The 22,648-nt window shown below is 38.3% G+C and overlaps 1 protein-coding gene and 1 long non-coding RNA gene across 3 annotated transcripts in view; one reads left to right on the forward strand and one right to left on the reverse strand.

Moving 5' to 3' along the window:
* Positions 1-11,800, forward strand: part of STK39 (serine/threonine kinase 39) — a 127,506-nt gene extending 115,706 nt beyond the window's left edge. Inside the window, exons 17-18 of one of the 2 annotated variants that reach the window (XM_039365457.1) lie at positions 6,256-6,320; positions 10,264-11,800. In XM_039365457.1, the coding sequence (XP_039221391.1) occupies positions 6,256-6,320; positions 10,264-10,338 (140 nt within the window). In that variant the 3' untranslated portion in view covers positions 10,339-11,800. The other variant, XM_039365458.1, reaches the window with a different exon arrangement.
* LOC120318137 lies at positions 1,106-6,020 on the reverse strand. Its single transcript, XR_005559421.1, has 2 exons — positions 5,746-6,020; positions 1,106-1,326 (listed from the first exon to the last, which is right to left on the reverse strand). It is a non-coding gene; the product is annotated as an uncharacterized LOC120318137 (long non-coding RNA).
* Positions 11,801-22,648: the final 10,848 nt, after the last annotated feature.

Genomic DNA, 22,648 nt, shown 5'->3' on the forward strand with positions numbered 1-22,648 from the left:
ATGAAAACATACCACAGCATTTTTCTTCAATTCACAAGTTATATTTCCTGATATGATTTAGACACATGCTTCACTTTACTTTAATTTAGGTATTCTTTCTTCACTTTGGTCTTTATGTTCTAAAAATCTTATATTAATGCTTCTGTTTTCTTCTGTCTTTTCTATTCCTTCTGACATGTCCCTTTGGATTGTGATTATTGTGTAACTGTCCCTCGCCAGCCTTAATAACTTCAGTAAATCTCAAAAAACGAGAGAAAGGATTTAGATTCTATAGGATCTTCATGGATGATGAGCAACAATTTTCCACATCAGCAGCTACTTGGGAGCTGAAATGATTAAAGTGGTCTTTCTCAGCTTGGTACCAATCAAATGGGAAAAGTTGAAACTATGTTCGAAATTTGTGGTTTCTCTGTTCTGTAACTCAAGCTCTGCTTTTATAATCTCAGGCTGAAGGAGAATTAAATAAAATCCTCAATTTTAGTTTAAATCAGGAGGGCAATAGGATGACTATAGAATCTTGAATTTACTTTATTTCCACTTAATATTGTTGATACTGTGCTTTCAGGAGAAAAGTAGAGCATTTGTCTTTATATAGATACTGAAAATTGTTTAGGAATTTGACGGGAGCCCTGCCCACAGGCCCAAGTTCTATAGCACTGTTTCTCAATCTCAGCAACTTTAAGATATGTGGATTTCAACTCCCAGAATTCCTCAGCCAGCATGCTCTCTGGGGAATTCTGGGAATTGAACTCCAAGCTTCGTAAAGTTACTGAGCTTAAGAAACACATTCATTCAGTGAACTAGACTTACAGTGTTATTTGTGGACCTTCACACATTTTTCTTTGTTTAGTTTTTACTTATCTATGTGTATACATAACATTTTTTAGAAAATATGTGCAAGGGAGACAGATAATATTACTTGTTCTCCCATGAGAGATACAAATTGCAACAAAAACTTGTTTTGTGGTTTAGTTCTGCCATCTTCCAGAATGATGAAGAATCAGTGCCATCTCTTTGAATAAAATACCAGATATTTAAACCAGCCAAACTTCCTTCTTTCAGAGTTTCTGTTTGATTAAAAAAAGTATAATTATATCAAATAGGATTTTTTTTGTCATTTTTTATAGTGTATACACCCTCATTTACAAACAGTTCTTCCTGCAGTCCTCCAAATGAATATTTTTCTGTAACTTGAAATGGCAAGGATAAATTGAACTTTTATTTTCAGGAAGAAAACTGTAGCATACATTCTTTCCCTCTGTTTGCATTCCAAAGACTCCTGTGGATTACATGCCATTTTTTAGGTGAAATATGCACAAAATTGACCTGTTGATGTGAGAAAAAAACAAAAATTGAATTTGGTGAAAGTACTTTGAGATCTGAGATTCTATTTATTTTCTTCATGAACTATAAATAATACAAAAATTGGAAAACCCAGATGAACAGGGCAATATTTTTCTTTGACTTATATATCTTTATATTGTATATTAATAATTATATCAAGTAAATCTGAAAACTTCCAACAACATGCACAGATAGAAAGTTTTATTGTGTGTGTGGGTAAGCACACTTCAAGCACATTTATTGTGTGGTGTTGATTTTAAGGAGGCTTCATGTGTGGTGTTTAAAAAGATTTGATATGAGGTTCAACATGAGTTTTAAAACAAATATAATACTTCCGGGCAAGTCAGTGTGTCTGTAAAATAGAAAAACCTGAACTTTTTAATGACTTTTTATTCCTTGTTCAAAAGATAAATCTTACACGTAAAAAACACAAGTAACTTTGCTTGAATTCATCAGTTCTAGTTGTGTCTGTCATTTTCACTCAAACTTAAATTTAAATACGCTTTTCAAAATAAGAGTCTCTTGGCTTATATTGAACCATAAATCAGCGCTTAGCCCTGATGCCTCTAATAAAAATAAGATTTATGACCCATTTCCTAAAGCAGGGTCATCCGTGAATTTACCTCATTCATTCATTTAGAAAACATTGCTTGCATTAGCCATAAATAAATCGCTACAGATCAGACGATTTTGTAAGAGTAAAAGTAAATGGTAAACCTTTCTACCTATATAGACACACTTGCATGCACATGCACACACTACAGTGTTTATGATGCTGGAGAGACATCTCCTGTATTCATTCTTTACCCTTGTCAACATGATCAGTGATAAAGAGAATTCAATAAACCTGGAGGAGCACCAGCTTGCTGTTTGTGTCTTAAAGCTCTGTTGGGTCCTAAAGCTAAAGTAACCACTTCTTGAATGGCAGCTCACATTAGAGACAGCTAATGTGCATCCAGGCATATTGGGATAGTTGTATTCCTTCTTGTGATCCTTCCTATGGTGATGAAAATACAATTGGGCTCCAAGGACAAACTCTGAATGAGATTCCTGCCGAATATTTTTATCCAGGGCCCAGGTCTGATTAAGAGAGACATCCAAAACTTGTTTGAACGTTAAGTCTTAATCTCTAATGGAAGATGAGAAATTTTTTTCAATATGCTAAAGCAGTCTTCTGCAGCCATCTTCCAGATGTGTTAGGCTTATAAGGAAGCATAACTTTCAGTAGTTGCCCTTGCTAATGTGAATCAAGAAATCTGTAAAAGCCCTTTAGTTTTAGCATTTGTTCCCATTCAAAACTGCAATTTAGTTCACTGGAGATGAAAAGATGGGATTTCATGGTAGCCAATTGTATGTGTGATACTACAAGAAGAGACCGAGCTAAATATATAACCAAGACAGGCCTTGCTAGGGGGAAAAAAAACTAAACTACCTTCCAGCTAAACTAAATGATTTTGGCAGTAAACTGCAAGGATGCCTTTATGATACAACACATAACATGTAGTGACGTCATTGTATAAATGCTCTGAAGATGTGTGAGCATTGGATCATCTGATGCAAATGTCAGTCATCTCATTTACCTGATGACATAATCACACATTATTTGTCCACTCTACTCTTCCTGCAGATGCTGAGAAGTAAGCTAGAACCTTCAGCAGGCAAAGCAATTGAATCAGATGGGTCCCTCACACACACGCACGCGCGCGCACACACACACACACACACACATGCTTAAGCTTTACTGTTGTCCTGAAAAGTGAAAGTCTTGTGAAAGTCTAAGTTAACCTTCCAGCAGAATAGCTAAGAAGAGACTAACTAATGAGAGCTGCTTCGTGGTATTTGAAGCAGAACATCCAGATTCAGTCACAGTTTTGTTCCATACAGTATTAACCTTATGAACTCTCAAACTTCTTCTTTCCACTATGTATTCAAGATGAACAGTGATTAATATTTATATGTTATTTATATGTAAAGGTATAGGTTTATACATATGTTGTATGTAGCACGTTTAAATGTGTGTTATGTATGTGTAAACTTTTGAGAGCAAGCAACTAAGTTTCATTTTTAATGTGTGCCAATGTGCCCACAGTAAAAAATGACAATAAAGGTTATCTATTTGCTGCACTTAGCTTGCTAGATACTATAGTTCTTCCTGATAGGCTGAATGTGAAATCTCCATTGTAAAATAACTGTACATTTCAGTGAAGGAATATTCTCCAGTGCCGCATTTGCTTATGAAAGTTATATTTGATTTTTCTTTCTGAATTTCTATACAGAGAGCAAGAGGTGTTAAAATATGCATGAAATAGATTTCTGGCAAGAGTAAATGAGGGGCTGATTATTAGTTTCATGCAAAGTATGGTCAAAAGAAAAACTGAAATGGCACACCGTAACATTATTATTTCGCAGTAGCGCAGAAAGATCACCTGCAGGAGTTTGCCTAAAGGGTGGATTTGCTGAAGGATATAAAAACAATATAGTTTCTCTTGGAAAAGCCATAGTGGTTTATTCTGTGACTCTCCTCCACAGCTCTCAAAATGGTGCCTGGCTATAAAGCTCATTCTAAGCCTAGTGAGAAGTTACAGAACACGAGGAATTGTCCTTAGGCTTTCACTGCTCACTGGAACTTGAGTACAGGTCATTCTCAACCTATGACTACAAATGAGCCCAAATTTTTGTTACTAAATGAGACTGTTGTTACAACCTTTCTTGCCATAGTTGTTAAATGAATCACTGCATTTGTTAATGTTGTTAAATGAATCTGGCTTCCCCATTGACTTTGCTTGTCAGAAGGTTGCAAAAGGTGATCACATGACCCCAGGGACGCTGCATACGTCATATGTATGAGTTGCCAAGGGTCTGAATTTTGATAGCATGACTATGGGGATGCTGTAACGGTTGTATGAAAAATGGTTATAAGCACTATTATTAGTGCTGTTGTAATTTCAAACAGTCACTAAATGAATTGTTGTAAATCGAGGACTACCTGCATTAGCAAAAACATTTTTTGACACCACAGCTACTTGGGCTTTTGATGATAAAACTAAATCCAGGAATATCCTTGGATTATGTTTTTTCCTTTAGGGGAAGGACAATTCCATTCCATTGTATCCATTTTGAAAACCAGCTGTGCAAAAAGCATTCTGGTGTTGTTATATGGTTTCAGTTCATTCGGTTCAGTTTCACCTCCAACCAATTATACTTCCAAACACAGATTCAGTACCTATACCAGTGATGGCGAACCTTTTAGAGACCGAGTGCCCAAACTCTAACCCAAAACCCACTTATGTATCATCGGTTGCCGGATGGGTATGGCCCATTGGATAGGTGTGGCTCATTGGGTGGGCATGGCCCATTGGATGGGTGTGGCTGCGGTGGTAACGGCAAACTGGGTGGGACTAAAAAGTTCAATCAATCAATTCCAACTTTGCAAGATTTTTTTTTCCCGCGAGAAGTTGAAATTGATTGATTGAACCTTTTTTTTTTTTTGCACAAGGCGGCGGAGGCCTAAAGCGAAAAGGTTTTATAAAACCCAGCTGAAGGCCTAAGACTGGGGTGACGGCACATGTGCCCACAGAGAGGGCTTTGCGTGCCACCTGTGGCACACGTGCCATAGGTTCGCCACCAGGGACCTATACTGTATGACCAATGGCAAGGAGTTTGCAAGCTAAGCAGGTTTGGACCTGGTTTTTACATGGACATCCCTTGGCTATTGATTAAACTGAGACAACAGAAGTAATTCCAGAATGTAATGGCGAATGTTACTGATACTTTTGCCATTGCAGGTAATCCTCAACTTGCAACCATTCATTTAGTGACCATTTATAAAAAAGTAACTTATGACCAATCCTGATAACTTATAGCAGTCGCAGTGTCTCCTGGTCCCATGCGACCAAAATTTTGCAACTGGCATGTCTTTACAGTGGTTACAGCATCCTGGTGTCATGTGATCACTATTTACAGACTTCCCAGCTGGTTTCTGACAAGCAGAGTTAATGGGGGATGTTGGATTCACTTAATGACTGTGCGATCCACTTAAGTGACTACAACCATAAAGGTCATACAATGGGCACAAGTCCTTTAACTGTGTCGCTTAACGAATTCCAATCCCTATTGCCATTGTAAATCAAAGACCTTCTTCAGTTGCCTATAAAACCTACTTTGAGGTATCCATGAAATCACCACAAGGAACATGATTCAAAGGAGGTATCATTTGTCCTCAAGACTGTGACCTTGCCCCAAATTCTCCAATGGGCTCACCTACAAGTTCAATACTTGAAAGCAGGAAGGACAGAATAGAACTGAAGGATCTTACTTTTTACCTTTAGACACTTTTGGTGTACAAGATTCCCCATTCTAGAAATGATGCTAGTAGCAAAAGCTTCCACTTCCAGTACTTACAATGAAAATTAGGCCATATTCAATATTCTCAACTTCACATGTATATAGAGGATGCTGATCTTGTGGCTTGGTTTTTCACTCCTAGCCTATTCATGCAAACAATAAATATTAAAGTTAGCAATAGATTATGCACAGAGACATTAGCTATTTGGGTTGTCATGCTCGTTCAAAGTGAATATAAATGTAAAATTAAAGACATGATACAGACATACTATTTCTCAACAAGGGGTGACCCTGAAGAAGTTACTCTAGAAAAATTACATTATTTTTTTTTATTCTAGGAAGGAAAAGTGATACTAACCTGGACTTCAGGCTGAATGCTTCCCATGATTAGCATCATTTGGGATGCCACCAATCATGGAATTAACTCCATTTCAGATGCCTCCTTTTATAAATGTCTCATACGAAATGCCTCATTCTTCTCCTCATAAATAAATTCCTTCTATTTATTAACTAAATACCATGTCACTTGGTGTGTACTCCATGCTTTTCATGCTTTGTTTTCCCCAGTTGCTGCTAATTTACAAAAAATAGTAGATGACCCCAGAGCCTTGAAAACATTAACCTTTAAACTGGTAAGTAAAGTACCGTTGGAGATGAAATAATGTAAGTAAATAGAAAAGAATTACTGATCTTTTTGAGCAAGGTACTTTCTTCATTTCTGGCCTTTATTAGTCTTTTTTTTTTAACTGAATGCTGACCTTTCAAGCATTTTATTAGTTATGCAAAATGAAGTTAGAAAGTAAAAAAACAGCCTTTGTAGCTTTTTTATTTCACTCGCTGGAAATCATAATTTATAAGAAAGAAAAAGAAAAGCCAGCACTACTCTATCAATCTCTGGTGAGCTGACAAACCTTAACATATATCTTGTGTCCTTATGCTCCTCTGTATCTCCTGGTGCCTCCCATGAATTGGCTGACAGGGATAAGACTTTCTGATTTGTGTTAGTTGAGTCCCTGAATCTACAATAATTTATTTCTTAAGAAGACAGTAAAATTAAGCTTGGGCATCTGGCATGAAGTTTGCATTTTTCTGGGTAAATAGCTTACTGTTTGGGAATTGTGGAAATTATTATGTGTTTCCTGAAATCCAGAAGGCAATAATAATAGCCATGCTATAGCATGTTTAGCTTCTCTCAGCTATAGTTTGTTCACCCAGCATACTTCCTCTTACTTTTTTTTTATGGGGCCCAATTCACACATTTGATCTGCATCATTCCCATGCTTAATAATTTGCAAATGAAAGTATAGATTCCTTCTGAAGGTACATGTCGGCTTGGACCTTCAGATAAAATAAAAGACTTGTTGAATAATTTTTCTCCTCTTCCTTTAGCCATGTATATCACTATAAAAAGTGGAGTGATGGGTTGAAAAGTGCTCACGGATAGTCAGACATTCCCATATTAAATCAAAATGTTCTGACTGAGCAACTTCTCCTTCCTATGCCTCATTGTTGAGGGATGCCCTTGTTTTATTTTTATTTATTTCAAATATTTATATTAGGCTCCCCATTTAAAGGAAAAAGGGATGTGTTTTGTGATGACTCAAGAGAAAGGGATCACCATTTCCAGCTTCCTCCATTGATTATAAATATATGCGGTTTCCAAATTCCCAAATTTTGATCACATGACCATGGGGATGTTTCAATGGTTGTAAGTGTGAGGAGTAGTTGCAAGCCAATTCTTTCAGTACCATTATAACTCCAAATGGTTGCTAAGCAATGGTTATTAGTCAAGGACTACCTGTACAGTAAAAGATTAATGTGTAGATATGTCTGTGTGCTCTGTGACATCATGCTGGCCACATGATCACAGATACCTCTTTGGACAGCGCTGGCTCAGCCGCCCTTGAAATGGAGATGTGCACTGCCCCCTACAGTCGGCATCGATTAGCGGAGTAAAATCTGCAGGGACTCTGTGTCTGTGTTGTGCACAGTTGCAAAGCAGTTCAAGAGAGGCGCTATTGAAGATCTCAATCAGCAATAATTATGACAAAGTGGAATGTCAATTTTATAATTGGACTAGGAAACAATGTAATCACTGCATCAGAATAATAATATATAGCACATTCAGGTTCCTCAGCTGTTCCCCCTTCAAGTCATGATCTAGAAACAGTTCTGTTAAGCCCTGTTTTAGTCTGAAGAACTAATTTTTCAGTAGCTAAAGTGGGTTGTAAGTACTGTATCAGACTCAGCTTGAGCTTTGTAGTTGGTCAACCATAGCAAATGGTTCTCCCTATATTGTAGGTAGTCATCGGCTGACTTCCATTTGTGCAGCAACCCTTCAAAGTTATGGCAGTGCTGAAAAAAATGACACATAAATGATCCCCGAAGTTGTGGCCATCACAGCACCTCCATGGTCATGTGATTGTGATCCAAGCACTTGAGTGCCCAGCTCACGAGTTATATTGTCACAGGGAGCTGTAGTTATGCAATCACCATTTGCAACCAGCCAGCAAGGAGATTGCAAGTTGCTCTGGTAGTTCGCTCCCGCCTGCAGTCTCTGTCAGCCCTTCCTCAACTTGCTCACGGCCTGCACTATGCTAAATGACTTGTATATTTTGGAATTATGGTGGCAGCTGGATTGCTGGGATTGCCATCACTAACAATATGGTCGTGTGACGTCACCCTTTACAATTGTATCACTTAGTAATAGCAATTCCGGTCCCAATTGCTGTTGAAACTTGAGGGTTACCTGTACAATGTTTTGGGTTCTGCAGATGAAATATGGTCTCTACTTAGCAACAAAGCCTCACCCCCACACACACACCATTTCTTGCAATCAGCAATGTTACATACAAATCCCCACTAACAATAGAAGAGTAAGTTTTTCCAAATGAACCATTGTTGAGTAATTTGGAATCCACAAATTAACCCTGAGAATGTTCAATACAATGAGCTGTCCATATTACAATTTTGGAAATAAAAGATCATTCAGGCTCTCCAGCAGTAAAAGCATCTGCTGCAATCCATGGGCATCATAATTTATTGACAACTTTCTCTAAAATAAAGTGATGCCTCAGCTTCTTCCTACAAAATATAACAAAACTGGATATACATAGCAACATAACTTGTGACTGCTTCAGCAAAATTGATCAATGGATGCACATCTTGATGCCTGTTGAGTTATATTATTTGTACCATAGTTTTATTGAAAAGGTTCTAGGAGGCAAGCTCAGTGCACAAAACCTTCTTTGTTGCCTGTAGTGTATTTTTTACAATAATGTTTAAGAGCATAGTTATTGACACCTAAAAACAATTGACAATGCATGATAAATGGCATATATAGCACATTTGCCTTCTTCATAATGGTATCAATCTGTAGTTATGTTGGACAGTCTGAAGACTACTTTTTGAAATCTAGCCTGCTTTAAATGGAAAGTGTACATATTCAGGCTGTTGGTGTAATTAGTAAAATTGATTCCAAACTGTGTCAATAAATTTATGAGAACTTTAGTTAACAATAATCAACCATATTTACCCCACTGTATTCAGTAGCAAATTGGTTCAGGCCAGTTCGAGGGGACAGATATTTTGCAGTTAAAGTTACAGATTTACCTGCAAGTTAATTTGATTGAATACTGTTACTTCACTCTGAGTAGTGTTATGTAAAGTTGCATGAATAGTCTAGTCATTTAAAACACATAGACAATACCAGTAAATTTAATACTGCCAAACCTGCATATAGCATTTGAATCTCCATCTTATACAACAACCAAAGGATTCATTTATATTAAAAGCTACATTGCTTCTGTCAAAAACTGAATCTAAACCTCACTTTTGTAGTGGTGATGTCAAATAATTGTGTAGGAAAAGAGGCAGGGTTGAAAAGATAGATTAAATCTTCTAACTGCTATGGAGTCATGGTGGTGCAGTGGTTAGAGTGCAGTATTGCAGGCTAATTCTGCTGACTGCCGACTGCCAACTGTTCGATCCTGACCGGTTCAAGGTTGACTCAGCCTTCCATCCTTCCGAGATGGGTAAAAGGAGGACCCAGATTGTTGGGGGGGGGCAATATGTGACTCTGTAAAAACCACTTGGAGAAGGCTGTAAAAGCACTACGAAGCGGTATATAAGACTAAGTGCTATTGCTATTGCTTTGTTCACCCAAGGCTTCTTGACTGAATATTTCACCTGCATAGATGAAATATAATTTTAAGGCACCAGGCTAGAAAGCAAGAGACCATGAATTCAAGTCAGGCCTTGGCCATGAAAGCCAGCTGGGCGATCTTGGGCCAGTCAATCTCTCTCAGCCCAATTCACCTCATAGGTGTTGTGGGGAAAATAGAAGAAGGAAAGTGTGTTGGATATGTTCACCATCTTAAATTATTTGTGGAAGGAAGGGAAGGGGAAGGAAGGAAGGAAGGAAGGAAGGAAGGAAGGAAGGAAGGAAGGAAGGAAGGAAGGAAGGAAGGAAGGAAGGAAGGAAGGAAGGAAGGAAGGAAGGAAGGAAGGTTGACTTTCTCTCTCAAGAGTCTCTCCCAGCCTCTAACCCTGATCCTTTGGCATTGTGTTTTTCAGGCTTCTGGTTGCGATGGTACGGAAATCCCCGACGAGGTAAAATTGATTGGGTTTGCTCAATTAAGCGTCAGCTGATGCCAAAGCACCTGACCCCCCCTCCCCCAGCAAAAGGGTGTGATTGCGAAGAGGCCAGCTTTACATTGTGAAGGAAATTTTTCAAGCACCACACACGGAGTTCCGCTTCATCCAGTAGCACCTCACCAGGTTGGAAACAAGCGAAAGCCCACAGCTCCACCGCTCCTGCTAACATTCCAGAAGCCACTCAATGCTGCTTCAGCAGTTGGATTGGATTTCCCTGACCAGAGAACAGACGGATCAGAAATGCACTTGAGTGGCTGTATCCATTGGTTACAAAAGGAATCTGCTGTCAGAGCTATTTCTTCTTTAATTCAGACAAAACAGTCATTATTTAGTGGACAGTTCTGATTCGTTGGTTGTAGGTAGAATGAATGTAATTATAAACGATAGGGTTTATTAGCCAAACTTGAATTCCTGATTTAAAACCAACTGTGAATTCCCCCCTCCCTCCTTTATTTATGCAATATATATCCTAGCTGTATGAAATTGGACTCCCCCCCCCCTTTCATGATTTATGTGCTAGTTGCAGTTAAATTATGTTTATTTAAAGGGAGGTGGAGATTTCTCTTTGAAGTATTTGTCACAATCCCTAGTTTTGAACTGATGTAGGCATTAGTTTTGGGTTTTGTTTGGTTTGCGTGTTCCTTTAAGCATCGCTCATTGGATTGTCAGTGGCGTGGGGAGGTGCCTTGCAAATATTAACGTTCTAAGATTGTGCCTGAACCTATGCTAAACCAAGCTCATTTCATTTTTAGACACACACCGTGCTTCAATTTTCTGAGTCGTGGGAATGAATTATTATAGCAGAGACTCAAAGACAAATAAATTATGGCCTACTTTGTTGGGGGAATCTAAGCTGAACCGTGTAAACAGTTGCCATTAAGCTAAAATGCCTTTGTTTTACCCGTCATGGATTTGGTTTATAATTAAGAGATAGGAATTGTTTCATAATAATAAAACTTGAAAAGAATCTGAGCTTTACTTGAAATTCTGCAGAACATCCAGGTGGAGTGCAAATAATAAGAAAGGGCTTTGTGCAATGAGTTAAGTGGTGAAAGAAAATCAACAAAATGAAACAAGAAGAACATGTTACACAATATTTGAACATTTCTGACCAAAGTAGTCATAAGCTTAATCTGTGGCATAGATATTTTGGAGTTAGTGATTTTGGAATGAGATTTCAGTCTGATACATTTTCAAAGGCGTGGACTTATTGGAGGTCCCACATAAAACCAATTCCTTGCTAAGTTTAGGTCAATGGCAGCTCTCTAACCTAAGGGAAAAATGGCAAATGTGTTATTTAAAAGTTATTTATAATACCTTGTCATTAATGTTTGAGGTGTTCTAGACCATTGGCATACAATTCAATGTAATTTCATTCCATTCTGTTGTTTACACAATGATTACTTAAAGACTGACTGCAGAGGTAAAGGAAAATAAAGGTGTATTGCACAAGTAAGTTGCTGACTTTTCTTTCATGATGAATCTAGATTTACTGTAAATTATTCTCTCCTTATTTTCTCATGTCTTAACTATTAGCCATCCATGGATTGAAACACAAAGGTCAGTTTCTTTACCCTTTTTGTCATTCTTTTAGTTCATTGTGAGTCACAGGAAGTGGCATTTCCAGCCCGTCTTGACTGATCTTGGAAAAAATTTGGATAGCAGGCCACCATGAAATCCCAGGGCTGCAGGCTACTTTGGGAAGCTGAAAAAACAGTCCTGTAAAAGGAAAATAATAAAGTGCTTCTGTTCTATTGCCAAGGAAAGTATAGGAACCTATCAAAATAATCTCCAGTGGTTGAGTTTGGTGGAAGGATGTCCACCCACTTTCAGTTACAATTCCTGTTAATATAGTTGTTCAAAGCAAGTGCACACAGTAGTGGCGTTAACGGGTGAACTGCAAGGTACCCAAAACAGCACTGCTGCTGCATTCTGGACCAATTGCACCTTCTGGACGGTTTCCAAGGACAGCCCCACGTAGAGTGTAATGCAAACAGGAAGTGACTCTGACATGAGCTGACTAAAAATAAACCAGGATGTATGGCTTATGAATAGCTTCATTTAACATGCTAAGCCAAAGCTAAATGGACCATGTTATATCTTACGGTGACATATGAACTGGTTATCATGATGATGATATACATCTACTGCTATGCCTTTGACAGATTTGGATCCACGCAGTAGTGCTGGGGCTAGATGGCACTACTTGCCCTAATTGTTGCCAAGCCTACTGGGCTCATTTTAACCCTTAAAACTTTGAAGGGGCTAAGTTACTTCAAAGACCACTTCCCTCCATGCCAGCCTGTCAAAGTTTGGAGATATCTTTTTATCTGGATTAGTGCCCTTCATAGTTCATTGTTTCCTGGGGTACAGGAGACTTCTTTGTGATGCTTCACTCAGAGAGCTCTTAAGACACATTCCCCCGAGATTTTCAAAACATCATTATTGCTACTGCTGCTTATTGCATGACAGTTTTGCAATTGGATTTTTTACACATGAAATACTCAAAGGCATGAGTTAGAAATGGTTACCGATTTTAACTTTGCAGATTAAACCCAGAGAGTCTTGACTGTTGTGGCATTAGGAAAAAATTAAGAGTGCAGAGGACAAAACTCTTTTTGAACAGGAAAGGTTAACTTTCTCTATGGAGAAAGAAGTTTTCAGGAGCTGTGACAGATGCCCTGTTCACTGAAATTCTCCCAATTTTTGAGCAGACTCCTTTGCAGGTCTTTGAACATTTCCCCCCCCCCCCTTACTATCTTGTTAGCTGGATAGAATTAGTGCGCAAGACCTTTGTATCATTGCCACATTTGTCTTATGGGAACACTACAGAAAGGCGTCTGCTAGTTTGTGAGTCCCTACTGCAGCATTAATACATTTCTCTCTCTTTGCTCACGGTTCTCTAAATCGCAGTCTTTGTGCAGTAATTCTCTAGGAACAGTAGTTTAGTTACCTGAACTCCTTTGTATAGCTACTGTTGACAGTCCGAGGCCATGCTAATAGCCCAAAAGAGAAAAAATATATCAAGTGGAAAGTCAACACGGCCTTTGAACTTAAATTGCAGGTAGTTAATGCTCACCATGTATTAATGCTGGCATGTAGTGGCATGAATACTTTCAAAGATTTACCTGGATACATTGAATAAAATATTACTCATGAAATTGTTTGCCATAATATCCAGATATTGGGGAAAATAGCCAAAATTCCTAGATCTAAAAATCATCAAAATTTAAACAGGTGCTTTCCAATTTTTTCTTCATTTCCCCCCCCTTCAACAATTCTGATTCAAGCTGATGAGAAGGAATGAGCTTTTGATTCTGGTTTCCCCACTTCTGGTTTGCTTGCCATTAAATGCATTCTTAATTTATTGTATCTGTCTTCTCTGCCCTTAGACCAATGGCTCACACTATTTCTCTCACCTATGAATCTAGAAATCTATAGAAATTCAGAGCAAAATAAAAATAGAAATGATTTTCCATTTCCCAGAAACTGACTATGCCTAACATTCAAGCTTACATTTTGCAGTTGGTGTCCCCCCCCCCAATTTGCACTGAGTACGTTTTGTAGGGTTTTCTGCATTCCTCCAAATCCTAGTGAGATTGGATTTACTTTGGCTTAACCTAGCTATTGAAACTTGCAACCATTGTTGATGGATTAGAATATATTTTTAGGGAGACAAAAATCCCGATAAAGGACAAGTAATCTTTTCATGGGCAGAGACTACATTTATCCTTCTGTAGATCCAAGGAGTAGAGTTTTCTTGTGTTTTCTAGTCCAAGATATAGAGGATTCTCATTCCTTTAAATTCCAGCAATGTGTGGTTGCTGTGTGAGATAATTTAAGCCTTGCGTTTCTCTTTTGCTTCTACCTTCTCCAGGTGAAATGGAGTTTGCTTTTTGTGCAAAAATTCAGGTGATAGCTGCAATTTTGGAAGCAGAAAAGACACATAACTGGGACTTGCTTCAGTCCTTTGAATGGCATGAAGTTGATGAGAACTTGTATAGCAATGCTTAAAATGCAGAAAGAAAAGGGGGGGAAAGACATTTTTTTTTCCTAGTGTTTTCTAGCAAGTGCAAGCTCTGCTTTTTTTCAAACTAAGGAGTGTTGATCCATTGATTGTGACAGGAATTGACTACCTGGCTTGTCAGAAAATGCTAGGGGCCATTCCAAAATAGCCTCTTAAATGTCAGATTGCATATCTGAATGTGAAGTAGAATATCGATTAAATCACTTGGGTGATCATCAGACCCAAAACCCAGACAGTTGTTCAGTTGGATAATTACAGGAATGTAGCTCTTGTTCAATGGGGCTAATGAGCCTGTTACGCAATTAGTATAAAATTTGGCCCAGCTGCTTGGAATGAGCAATTAATCAAAAAGCAGATAAAGGTTAAAAGGGAAAAAAGTCAAACTCTTGTGCTGCTGTGAATGGATTAGCCTGCCTTTGGCTGCAGTTTTCCTGCCAGGATTCCGTGTTTACATCAAACTTGGAAATGTTTTGTATGCTGCAAAAAAGATTGTGTAGAACTGGTTGTTAACACTCAGCCTGCTCCTATCGGATGCTCTCTTGCTTTGCTGGGACCTGAAACTCCCCAAATTCTCACTCTGAAATTCCTAGCATCAGAAATCAACTGAAGGTTTTGGGTAACTTATAAGCTGTTGATTCAGTATCTGATGTCACATACATTGTCTTGTTCCTCAAATTCAGTCTGTGCAAATAAAGTGGATATAGGAAGCTAACTTGGATAGAGATGGGGGGGTCTGCAGATATCATTAAACCACAGTTCCTACCCTTCCTTACTACTACTAATTGTTGAAAATACTGTAGGTTTAACAACATTTAGAGGTCTACTGGTTTTTCTGTTTCTTGAATAATGTTCATTATCCATTCCTTAACCTTCCTACTCCAGAAATAGTTAAATTTATTTCAGTATATATCCTGCCTTCACTTCTAGGGTCCCAAGATTCTGCATATTAGATTAAGAGGAAATACTAGTCTATAAACTTTTTTATTTGCCATTTGGCTTCTACAACTAACCCCTCATGCAAGACTGAGCAGCTGAAACCCAGTGAGTTTAGAACAGTGGTTCTCAACCTGTGGGTCGGGACCCCATTTGGGGTCGAACAACCATTTCACGGGGGTCGCCAAACAAGGCTGTCCGCCATTTTTTCCCCCTTTTCTTTGGCCACGCCCCTGGCACCTGGTGATGTATAAGTGGTTGGGGGTCACCACAACATGGGGAACTGTATTATGGAGTCCCGGCATTAGAAAGGTTGAGAACCACTGGTTTAGAAGGAGTGGAATTTTGAATCCACAAATGTGCTTTTTCCAAAAAGCACCGGACTTCCTTGGTTTTTTTGTTTGAAAATGTTTTGCTTTTTGTCCAAGAAGCTTCAAACAAAAAACAAAGTCCAGTTGCCTTTTGGAAAAAGCATCTTTGAGACAACCATGACTGAGAATCTCTATATACCAGACATGTCAAACTTGCGGTGTCACATGACATCACGCAATGTATCGAAGCTTTTTCTCCATTGCTGGCAATGGGGTGGGCGCAGTTTCCTTGTGACGCATCCAGCCCGCAGGCCGGCAGTTTGATACCCCTGCTATATACAATCCATGACTTCTCAGTCTAAAGTCAACACTTTTACTTCTTCCTTGTTTCTCAAAGAAAAAAGAAAAAGAAAACCTGCCTGAATTCTATTCAGAATCATCCTTTCAAATTGACATGAAGGTTACTTTCTGTACACCTTTATGAATACAAGAGCTACTTGTGCTGTTTCACCATCTTTGTAAAACATCCAGCCCAAGCATTCAAATTTTAAGGGAATATGTGCTCTTCTAAAGAAGTAGGAGCCTTGGCCAAGAACATCTTGGAGATCAAACTAGCTTCTTCCCTACTGGTTTTAAGGAAAAAATTAAATACTTAATTATTTTGGAAGACTTTGTTTTAGTTTATATTGAATGCTGTCTTACTCTTTTCCATTATTCCTTATTTGTTACATTTATGTTTATCGTTTTATTTATTCTGGGTTTCGACTGGAGTTTTTTATGCTATCACTGTTAAGATTGTGGTTAGTTTTCAATGGTCTGTGGATGTTTTAATTTTTGATTTATATACACCAAGCTACACCACGTTATTTAATTGTAATGGGGTAGAAGACAGTAGAGATAAAATAAATTTCTTTTTTCTCTAGCCCCATAGGCAGATTGTTCTCCTTCCATTTCTGATCCTCCAAAAGTGTTTACCTATTTTTAGGCATTTTTATCCATTTTTAAGCTAAATCAGTTTCAAATCACAATAGCTTGCATTATGCTTTGGGTAGTGGGAGCAGGCTTTTTGTTCTCACTTTGATTCCTTTAGCAGGTGGCATTGGAATACTTTCAAAATTATTGTTCTGGTGGGATGCTTTCCTGAAGGAAGCCTTTGTTCTCTCCAACACCTGTGTGTGCTACACTCCACTAGTCTTCATTCTGTTGATATTGTCAGCCAACCTACACTCTTCGTACGTAGATTATGCGTGCATAACAGCAATCTCTTAGTCTCCCTTCTTCTCTGGCCCTCAAATAGTAATAGTAATAGTAGTAAAGTTGGAAGGGACCTTGGAGGTCATCTAGTCCAACCCCCTCCTCAGGCAGGAAACCCTACACCATTTCGGACAAATGGCTGTCCAGTCTCTTTTTAAAAACTTCCAGTTGGAGCATTTACTGCTTCTGGAGGCAGGCTGTTCCACTGATTAATTGTTCTCACTGTAAGGAAGTTTCTCCTTAGTTCTAGGTTGCTTCTCTCCTTGATTAGTTTCCACCCGTTGCTTCTTGTCCTGCCTTCAGGTGCTGATCATGATCATCTCTGATCATGTTTTTTTTAAAAAAAAAAATTCACAGCATAAATCCTTACTCCTCCAAACTGGGAACGGACCCATTTTGTAAGGTAAATATCACCATTAAAAAACAAAGGAAATGCCCAGAACTTTCTCATACACATGAGCAATATGTGGCCCTCAAACCCTTATGTTGAATGTGAATGGGTCTAAAAAGTTGAAGGCAAATATACATGTCCACATCCTGATGAGAGAAAAGTTCCCTGAGGATGGGGGCTCCAGCACAAGTCTGACAGCTCGGAAGACTAAACCTCTGGTCCTGATGACCAACCCAGATTGGGTTCTGCACTAAAAAGTTGCTTTATCTCATCCTAGGCATTGATTTGCCGCAAGCTCTGCTTTTTGCTCTCAGTTCTGTCTCAGAGATTGATGATTGTATTTTTCATTTGCAAGATATGAGAAGTTGTAAGGGCTGTATTCCTTTGAATTAGTACGAATCAGTTTTGACTTCAGTGGAATGGAAGTTTTATTGCCAAGAAACGTTAATGCCCATAATCATGCATGTTGATCTATTTGCTAAATTTCTTTTACTTCCTGAAATAGTTGATGCCAGTGAATCGCAAAGGTTCATTCTGTGGACAAAATCAGCACTTAACGTTATACATATAAGTTCTCTAAGGCGTTTGGTAGCACCCTCTATCAGCTCAGTGCATGGAGTAAAGGCTGAAAAATAGAAGATAAGCATTCAAGTTTCCACTGGGGGGAAACACACTCGCCAAATTTTAATGAGGTCACTTGTTTCTGGATAACCAGGTCTTGGGTAATGTGCGTTTGATTAACCTCATATCCTGCTCATGGGCTTCTGAAAGACATCTTGTAGGAACAGGATGCTGGACTACATGAGCCTTTGGTTTTGTGCCCATAAACCTAACTTTTGCTTTTTATGCATCTTTAATTCTCTGCTAATGAGCTGTAGGATTTGCCCACATAAGCAGGAAAAAAAAACCTCAGAAATGCTTTTCCCCCCCTCTAGTGTTAGAAAATTTCTTGTTTTTTTTTTTTAGTTTGTCCTTCATTTATACCACGGCCCAAATGATTAGATATCAAGATTGAATAGCTGCGTTCTGCAACACGGTCTGACTCATTTTGCCATTGAAAATAAACTCAACCTTACAGGGGACATAAAAAGTGTAGTTTTATGGCTGCTGTTATGATTGCTGGATTGCCACTTGTCAGGCTTATATCTGCATAGCCAAAGCAATCAGACCTGTGGAATGAAACCAAGTTAATGGACAGCTCCACCATTATGGGAGTCAGGGGCATTGCTGGATCATCATGCAAATGAGATGTTCGACAGGTCCATTTAGAAAACATGCCCCCAAGCAAAAGTTGGCTAAACTGCCCAGACAGTCAGTGTGAATGATCATTTTTCTGCTTTTTTGTTGCTTTGGCATGAGCACACCTCTGAAAGCGGGCCCTGCTCTTTATTTCTCAGTCAATGACAGAGGGCCGTTATAGTTGATTATATGAAGATTACAGAGTTACATAAGCCAATTATGTTCCTATATAATATTTTATCTCTTTTTCTATCCACCTGTTTAGCCTCTCTTACTTTCAGAATCAATGACTTTTCATTGCCTTTTCTTTACAGTTAGGCAATCTGCTGAGCTGAAAGAGAATTTACTCATTGGCTTAATTCTTGTTTATATTAAGATCAAGATTTATTACACAACTTAGCATATCTATATCTGAAGGGTAGGAGAGTCCAAATGTGCACAAGCTGTTTAGGGTTGATGGTGCTCCCTTCTTAACACTTTGAGGCTCCCTGTTGTTTCAGTGATTTATGAAAGCTAAATTTATTTTTTAAAATTTAAGCTTATTTACTGTGCCTACAGCTACATGGTTCCCACAGCTTTTAGTTCTCTATATCTTTTCAGTTCAAATTTGGGGATTTATTTTTTTTTAATCATTGTGTTGCTATAAAATAAAATGTCTGCAAAGTCAAAGGAATGAGAGTAAGTAGATGAAATATCTAGCTTTGGCTACTTTCAAACGAAAAGATAATCAAGACATAATGAAGTGGGTGAAATTGTAATTTTAAGGAGAGATGTTATTTTAAAGTTTAATAAAAACAAACGATAAATCATGAATTCCCATTTACAAAACACTGTGAGGGAGCTGAGAAAAATTAATGAGCCAAGGAGACTGGAATGACTGCATGTGTTTCTGGAAACTTAAAAGACATCTCACACTGGGTACAGCAATTTGGCATCCTTGTCCCAAAGATGGCATGGCTAACACTCTGCTTTTTAACTGATATGTTCAACTTTAAGACAGGTAGTTCTTGACTTATGACTACAACTGTACCCAATTTTGTGATCTTTTTTTTGTCATCGCTAAGTGAATCGTGATGTTAATGTGAATCCAGCTTCCCCCATTGATTTTGCTTCTTGGAAGCTGGCTGGGCAAATTGCAAATGGGGATCATATGACTTTGCACTGCTGGCTCAGGAATTCTGGGAGTTGAAGTCCACAAGTCATAAAGGGGCCATAGTTCCCCGTCTCTGTCTACAGTAAATAAGTGAAAAGAGCCATGTAACATACATGAAAGAGCCCAGCACTGATTTTGTCAGCAAATAGATGAAACCCATCGAGTTTGCATCAGGATCATAACTTTGTGAAAGTTGGGGAATTTCAGCTCACTTGAATCCTTTCCTACCCGATACTCTTTCTCCATTTTTTCCTCTTTAAGGGAGTTTCATGGATTGCAGGAACTTTCAGGACATTGTTGCATTTTGTCCAAGGCATTTGAAGGAAGAGGGGGAGGACAGTTATTGGGAAGATTATTGTATAACTAGCAAATGGGATGGTTGTTTAGCCAAATTGTTGGAAGAACTCAGGGAAATAGATGTTCTCTTTGAAAAAACATGTAGGTTACATTCCTACAAAAGTACTTATCTAAAAATACAGGGAGTCCTCAACTTACAACAGTTTGTTTAGTGACGTTCAAAGTTACAGTGGCACTGAAAAAAGTGACTTATGATCATTTTTCACACTTATGATCATTGCAGCATCTCCATGGTCACATGACTGAAATTCAGACGCTTGGCAACTGACTCATATTTATGACAGTTGCAGTGACCCGAGGGTCATGTGATCACCTTTTGTGATCTTCTGACAAGCAAAGTCAATGGGGAAGCCAGATTCACTTAACAACTGTGTTGCTAACTTAATAACTACAGTGATTCACTTAACAAATGTGGTAAGAAAGGTCATAAAATGGAGCAAAATTCACTGGACAAATGAATTTGCTTAGTGACAGAAATTTTGGGCTCAGTTGTGGACGTAAGTCAAGGACTACCTGTAGATGCTTTTGAATTATTGTAATTAATCTTTCCTAAGATCATGTTACCTGTGGTTTTTCTGCCTCTTGCTGGCTATTCCCATCTGTAAATGATCTCAGCAAATTGTGATGCTTATCTATGAACAAGGAAACATTGGAAGACTTCACGGCTAACGCTGTATAACAAGTCTAAATGATGATGCTATCAAAGGCTATAGCAATGCATTTTTGCAAAATGCCAAAAAAAAAAAAAAAACATTACTCAAAAAAGCTTCACTTTCATCAATACTACCACTTCTTTATATCCTGGGGTTAATTCTACGCCATTAAGATTTTATTCCATTTAGAAGCTGTTCAGTAATTACGTCTGTGCCATTCAGTTGATAAATCTATCCCTACAGGTTTGAGACTTAGTAGGAAATTCACATTTTAAGTCTGTAATCTTAGTGGCAGATGTTAATAAAGCAATGCCATTGTGTGAGAAGTTATGTGGAGAGCATCGTACTATGCAGTAAAGATCAAATTTACCCCTGCATTGCTTAAATGTTTTATTAGAACTTTGGGCTTTTTGGACATAAAGTCCTAAAAATTAATCTATTATTCATCAGTCCTTAAAAAATCATCAGTCCTAAAAATGAATATATTAATAAGGATGGAATCAGCACCGGATGAGAAATTAATATATTAATAAGGATGGAATCTGCAGTGGATGAGAAATGTATCTACAAAATACTTTGGTTTTGTCATTATTTTCAGTGTTCTTTGAGCATACAACCCCTGAAAAATTGGTTAATGCTGGGAAAACTGTTCCATAATGGCCAGCTTCATGGTGAATCTTGTTTTAATGTTTGCATTTACTCACTCAATCATCAGCACAGAGTACAAAATCATTCACCACTTCATTCAATAGAAAAATATGGGATTACCCATCCCTTTATTTTATATTTTATTTGGATAACGAAACTGCAAGCCAGTTTTGTATAGCGAGTAAGGTGTCAGACTAGAAACCAGAAGATCCTCAGTTCTAGTTGTGCCGTAGGCATGAAGCTATCTAGGTGACCTTGAGCCAGTCACTGTCTCTCAGCGCAGGCAATAGCAAACCAAATATCTGTTCAAAGAAATTGCACACACACACAAAGAGAGAGAGAGAGAGAGAGAGAGAGAGAGAGACCCCTGGAATCTAGACCAAACTGTCTCTTCCAATTTGTTCTCCCACAATATCAAGGAGGTCTTTACTATTCTACTTCTGCACTCTTACAGAAATAATTTAAAACATGTTTCTCCTTGCTCTACTCCACCACAGTTGCACCTGGCAATTATGAGTATGGCAATTAATAACATAAATTGCAAAAATAACCAGTCTGTTACTTTTTCCAGCCTTAGAATTAGCAATGGTATCTTGATGGTTTTATGACTTTTCAGTTACCTCTTTTGATATCAACTGTTCAGATGTTATTTAACCGAATTGCAAAAGGACATAGTCTCAACTGGAAATACAGATGGGCTTCTTATGTAGTGTTTTTTTGGGTAGGGGAAAATACCTGTTGGTCTTGCAGTGGTACATCGGTTGGAGCATTGCAAATGGTTTATTTATTTATTTTGTTCAGCAGCAGTAAAGTCAACTGCAAGGGCAGGAAATGTAAACAGTGTCATAGGAAGCCGCTCCCCAAAGATGTTCCTGATAAAGGAAATATTTTGATATATAGGTATGACTATAATAAAGACCAGAATTTCTACTGTAAGTCATGGTGGTCATAAGCCAAGGCACCCACATGCCCATCCGATTTTGTGATTTATGTGAATGCTGTGGTTGTTAATCAAATCAATGGGTGCTTTTTGCCAGAAAACAGCTGAAAAGACTGAAAACCAGCAAAAAAAAAAAACCTTAGTAAATCGTGGTCACGCAACTGCATAACCGGCTGTAAAGGTGTTGCCAAGCAACCAAAATGCAGTCATGTGACTGTGGGCTACATATGCAACCATTGGAACTCCGGAATAAGGTTGTAAGTAGCTTTTTTTTTTAGGTGGGGGGGGGAATCCATTGCAACTTCAAACAGTTCCTGTGTAACCTGCTGTTAAGTCAGGATTATTTGCCTATGTGTACAGCAACAACTTGCTCAGTTGTGCTTTTGTGCTTAGTTTGT

This window comes from Crotalus tigris, unplaced genomic scaffold, assembly GCF_016545835.1.
Source record: "Crotalus tigris isolate CLP2741 ecotype Arizona unplaced genomic scaffold, ASM1654583v1 scf7180000020074.1721668, whole genome shotgun sequence".
NCBI classification, from domain to species: Eukaryota; Metazoa; Chordata; class Lepidosauria; order Squamata; family Viperidae; genus Crotalus; species Crotalus tigris.